We start from the raw sequence: 5,609 nt of genomic DNA, 5'->3' as shown, positions 1-5,609 counted from the left end.
GGCTGGACTAGGCCGTGCTGGGGCAGATACCTGCTTCTTGACAGATGAGATGACTCCATCCAAATTCCGCCAGTCACAGGTTGGGGGCACGGACTCCTCCCACTCCTCAGACCCTACCTCTCTGCCCACATTGGGAGCCTCTCCATCCATCCTCCGATGCCCATAGAGCAGGCCAAACTCCTCCTCTGTGGGATAGGCAGGGCCACCAGGGTCACCATTTTGACCCCTTCTCGCCCACAGTCTGCCTCACACACTCCAACCATCCACATTCTCGGTTATTTGAGTCCCCATAACCCCCTAGGAGGCAGGCAGGGGTGTCGGGGCCCAGAGAGAAGCCAGGTTTCTTCCTAGGATGCACCCCAACACACACACTTGCCGCCTCACCCCTGAACCGGACTGGGGCCCAGACCTGCCCGTGCTGTCTGTGATTTGGGCCACACAACTCTGGTCCCCGGGGTCCCTCTCTGGGAAAAGAAAGCTGAAAGTCTCCCCTGTCCATCTGCCAGTATCCCCAGGGAAGTCACTGCCTCCCCACATCCCACCTCAGGTCCGGGAAGTGTCCATTACCTGTGAGGTCACTGAATGGAGTCACCCCAAACTCGGCCGTGCCTAAGTCTTCCTCCTCCAGCTGCTGGGCCTGGGCCAGGTTGCGAGCAAAGATGTCCAGGCGACGTGCATACTCTGGCCGGAAAGGGGGTTGTCCTAGGCTGCCTCCCAGCCCCCGTGGGCAGGAAGTGGCTGCTGGCCAGCCATCCTACCTCCCACGCTCACCCAGGTGAGCATTCGCTCCTCTCTTGTGGCCCCTGCAGGCCCCACTGCAGACCTGTGGGCCAAGGAAGTGGCTTCCTGGCCTATCTTTCCCCCCACCCCACCCCGAGGCAGCAAGGAGGGACATCTCTGCCTACCCACGGAGAAGATAAGTAAAGGGTCTGAAGGCAAAGTGACTCAGAAAGGAAAGGTGGGTGATCAAAGACTGGCTTCCTGCCAGGTTACATTCTGCCACCTCCAATTCACACCCCTGATTGCAGGTTTGGGAGCTGAAACATGATGAAGGTGGGGGAGGAGGGGGGGTACAGGCCCATGGCATGGGCAGCTTGGCCTGAAAGGTGTCCCCAGACCACCCCCCGCCCCCCAGTGGAAGATGAGACCCAGAGAGAGAGCAGGAGCAGGGCTGTGGCCTCCTGGGGTGGAGAGTTTCCAGCTTGGTGTTTCTGAGTGAACTCATGATGGCACAGCCCGCTGCCTGGAGGCACGGGAAAAGTGGCTCTGGAGGCAAGGGGGTCCTCTCCGCCTGGGGCAGACCCCCGACAGCTGCCACCTGCCCTCCAAGTTCATAGCAAAGAACGATCCCGTCCCCACGTGTACATTTAGGAAACCAGGGAGCACAATCTCCAGCCCTGCCGCTGTCATGCTTAGTGCCTTTGGCCAAGCCTGTTCCCCACCCGAGTTCTGATTTTCTCATCTATTAAATGGGAGAAAGGGGGTTGGACTGGAGCTGTACATGCCCCCTGATACCTTCTGGGTTTGAGTAACTCCGGTTGTACTGGATCTGGAACAAGGTGAAGACCTGTTTCAGCTCCAGCGGCTGGGGTCCTGGGTCCTGGCAGGGAACCAAGGGGGCCGGGTGGAGGGTGGGAGGGGAGAGCCGTGAGAAGGTGAGGAGTCATCGCTGGGACCACACCTCGCCTCCCAGCCTTGCAGGAATTGGGCGGGGGATCAGCAGCTCAGCCTGCTCTGTCTCCCTCAGCATGGCAATCACCTTTCCAGCCTCAGTTGCCCCCTCTGAGAAATGGGAATAAGGCTGTTGTTTCTGAAAGGGTGAGGCCTGGGCATGGGATTTGCAAAAGGAAGGGTATGGGAAGAAGGCGGGGGGCACTTACCTGGCTCCTAAGGGAGCCCTTGATGCCTCCGGCCAGGCCGGCCACAGACAGGGCCAGGAGGCAGGAAAGGGAGACGGCAATTGCCATGATGCTGCCGGCAGAGTACTGGAAGCAGGAAGCTGTGCAAACCACTCTGGAGGGGCTGAGGGGGTGGAGCTGGAGAAACCACGAAGGGGAAACCAGGTTGGGAGGGGTGGGCATCGGAACACAGAAGCCGCCTCAGACCTTCAGGCTTCGGTCTTCTCCAGCCCTCTGCTTGCCTGTTTCCCCAGTCCACCCTTTTTCTTTATTCAGCAGAGGCCCGCTGCCCACCCAGTTCTGGACAATTCTAGGGATATAGAGGTGGATCTGTCCTTAAGGAAACAGGAATAGACAGCTCCTAAGTGAGCAGCGACAGTGTACGGCCATCAGTGTCGTGACAGGGAAACCCAGGGGGCTATGGATCCCATGGGCTCCTGACACCCGGGTGGGGGTGGAGGGCGGTCAGTGTCCCCTGGAGAGGCACTCTTGGTCGTCCTGTAGCTCAGTCCCCTCAAGGGTACCCACCAAAAAGCCTTCCCTGCTCCCCATCCTCCGGTCTGGCCCCTGGCCCCTGGAGCCCCTGCTGTGCCTGTCTGCACTCGGCATTTGCCTCCCAGCCACGCCAGAGGCGACTGATGTACCTGTGTCCTCAGCACCCAGCACGGGGCTGGGGCACAGAGCAAGCCTGGATGTTTGCAGACCGAACAATTGGTTGTTATGGGTTTTACACAGGAAAGTTCAGGCTCTAGGGTACAGTAAGTGGCAGCCACTGCCTTCTGTTCCTCATTCTTACCACAGTCTAGGGATGGGGATGAGGGGCCTGGGTGGGCCTGAGGGGCCAGATGGAGCGCAGAAGGGATGAGGGCAGGGAAGGTCAACGTCCTGGAGGTCAGGAGAAGCGTTGCAGGGAGGCAAGTCCGAGCGGCAAGTGCACTGAGGTCTGAGCACAAAGATGGAGGTTCAGATCTCGCCACCTGTGCACGCAGCCGTTCCCCTCTCAGCCTCGGGTCCTCATCTCAAAGTGGCAGCAACAATTCCTTTGAGTGGAATGACCATGGAGCATCTGTGACACTGGCTGGCACAGAATGGGCGTTCAAATGGTGGGTTCTTAATACTCTACGCTGGAGCAAAGAGCCCAGAGAGTCTTGGAATCAGCGTGACTCGAGTTCAAATCCTGTCCTTACACTCTGGCTGTGCCTGGACAAATTTCAGCCTCTGTCGTCTGAGAAATAGGGTGATGACGGCACCCCTTCCTTGGCTTGGCAGGAAGGTTGCGTGAAGCGCATGCTGGTGCCCAGAAAGGTTATACGTCTTAGTAATAACTATTGTTATTTTTATCTTTTAATGTTTATTTTTGAGAGAGAGCGAGAGTGGAGGAGGGGCAATAGAGAGGAACAGAGGATCTGAAGCAGGCTCGGCACTGACGGCAGAGAGCCCAATTCGGGGCGCAAACTCACAAACTGTGAGATCATGACCTGAGCTGAAGTTGGACACTCACCAGAAAGCCACCTAGGCACTCCATTTTTTTAAGTTTATTTATTTAGTTTTAGAGAGAGAGAGAGAGAGAGACGTGGGAGGGGCAGAAAGGGAGGGAGAGAGCGAGAATCCCAAGCAGGCTCCACACTGTCAGCACAGAGCCCAATGCAGGGCTCCAACTCACAAACTATGGGATCATGACCTGAGCCGAAGTCGGCCACTTAACGGAGCCACCCAGGTGCCCCAAGAACTATTATTTTAGTTATTTTTTCATTACCACTTTGTTGAGACATAACTCACATGCCATAAAAGTTACCTTTTTAAAGTATACAATTCAGGGGCGCCTGGGTAGCTCAGTCGGTTAAGCATGCGACTTTGGCTCAGGTCATGATCTCATGGTTTGTGGGTTTGAGCCCCGCGTCGGGCTCTGTGCTGACAGCCAGCTCAGAGCCTGGAGCCTGTCTTCAGATTCTGTGTCTCCCTCTCTCTCTGACCCTCCCCTGCTCATGCTGTCTCTATCTCTCAGAAGTCAATAAAGAAACATTAAAACAATATAAAGTATACAATTCAGTGGCTTTAGTGTATTTGCATAATTGTGCAGCCATCGCCACCATCTGGTTTCAGAGTATTTTCATCACCCGGAAAGAAACCCATGTCCATAAAGTCCTCCCTTCCCCCGGCAAACCCTAATTTGTCTATTCTGGATGTCACATGCATGGTCTATGAGGACCTTTGTGTCTGGTTTCTTTCACCTTGTGCAATATTTTCATTATTTATCCTTGTAGTACATATCAGTATTTCATTCCTTTTTATGACAGAATAACATTTCATCGTATTACCATGTTTTGTTCATCCATCAATTAATGGACATTGGATTGCTTCTACATTTTGGTTCTTATGGATACTGTTGCCATGAAAGTTGCGCATAGATCTTTTCCTATGGACATATGTTTTCAATTCCCTTGGGTATATACACACGGCAGTGAAATTTCTGGGTCATGTGGTAACATTTTGAGGTCCTGCCAAGCTTTTTCAAAGAGGACCATCTTACTTCCCGTCCAAGGGTTTGAGGGTTCCAATTCCTTCATAACCTCGCCAACACTTGTTATTGTCTGTCTTTTTGGCTTTAAAGAACTGTTATTTTTAGCCTCCTCGCCCCTGTGGCTGGGAAGGGTCTAGGGGCTGGGGGGTACACTCTTCAATTCACCCTGAACCCCAAGGGCTGATATCGGTACCCACGTGCCCGCACCGGCACCCCCTCTCCCTGGGCGGGGCCGCACTGGGGGCGATCTTGAGGATAAACAAGGGTGGGAAAGGGAAGGGAGGGCTCGACAGCTCCTGCACGTCTTCGGCCCGACGCGGGAGATGTCTGCACTCGCTGCCCTTTCCCGTCTGGCCCCGCCCTGAGACGTGGGCAGGGAGAGGCCCCGCCCCTTCCTGGGAGCCAACTCCGCCTAAACTCCTCCCCGAAAGGCGCGCCCTGCTTGGGAGAGAAGGCAGAGCCCGGAGGTGGCGGGGGAGGGCGGGGGGCGCGGCTGGGAGGAGGGCCGGTAAGGCACTGGCACCGGACCCTAGCGTCCTGTGCGCCCAAGTTCAGCCCTGCCCGCCTTCTCAGGGGCTTCCATTCATTCTGGGCCAAAAGGGAACCGCCGCCCCCTCTCCCAAACAGTTGGAGTTGCCCGGATAGATTGTTCCGAGGAGGCGGGCCTGGAGTGAAGGGACCGCCTGGCTGACGGCCCAGGGATGGAGGAGAGAAGGGACAGAGGTGAACAGTTCTGGGCCTGGGAGCGTCTCGTCCCGAGGCGAGGGCCTGGGGACCCCGAATGAAGTTTTAGTATTTACAGAGTGACTGTCCGAGTACACGGAATAAAATTCTGGAGGGCGTAGCGTGAGGGTCTGGAAGCCCCAGGATTAGGTGGGGTCTAGGTGCCCAGGACGTCTTTCTGGGAGGCGCAGAGTGTGGAGGCCCCGGCATTTAGATGTGGGTGCATAGGATGGAATCTGAGGAGCCCGGATTAGGTAGGGTCCAGGTGCGCAGGATGACATTCTGGGGTGCGCAAAGTGAGGGCCCGCGGGTTCCCCTGGCTGAGTCTGGGGGCCCTGGCATCAAGGCCATGCCCCCAGGATCGGGCGCTAGGGGCACCCTGGCCCTGTGCCGGGAGGCGGCTCCGGGCAGCGCCGCGGGGGACCGGGTGGGGGCCTGCGGCTGGCCGGGGGCGGAGAAGCGGGGGG

General features: G+C 56.8%; 1 protein-coding gene across 1 annotated transcript in view; it reads right to left on the bottom strand.

The window, feature by feature from the left end:
• Positions 1-1,987, bottom strand: part of CTSW (cathepsin W) — a 3,304-nt gene extending 1,317 nt beyond the window's left edge. The window contains exons 1-4 of the mRNA XM_077759623.1: positions 1,881-1,987; positions 1,516-1,600; positions 568-681; positions 1-185 (exon numbers count right to left, since the gene is read on the bottom strand). The exon at positions 1-185 is cut by the window's left edge and continues 223 nt beyond it. Of these exons, the coding sequence (XP_077615749.1) occupies positions 1-185; positions 568-681; positions 1,516-1,600; positions 1,881-1,967 (471 nt within the window). The 5' untranslated portion in view covers positions 1,968-1,987. The remainder of the gene's footprint in view (positions 186-567; positions 682-1,515; positions 1,601-1,880) is intronic.
• Between the last annotated feature and the right edge of the window lie 3,622 nt (positions 1,988-5,609).

Source organism: Crocuta crocuta, unplaced genomic scaffold (assembly GCF_008692635.1).
Source record: "Crocuta crocuta isolate KB4526 unplaced genomic scaffold, BGI_CrCroc_1.0 scaffold53, whole genome shotgun sequence".
NCBI lineage: Eukaryota > Metazoa > Chordata > Mammalia > Carnivora > Hyaenidae > Crocuta > Crocuta crocuta.
The sequence above is the reverse complement of the archived record's forward strand: the minus strand, read 5'-3'. Positions and strand labels throughout refer to the sequence as shown.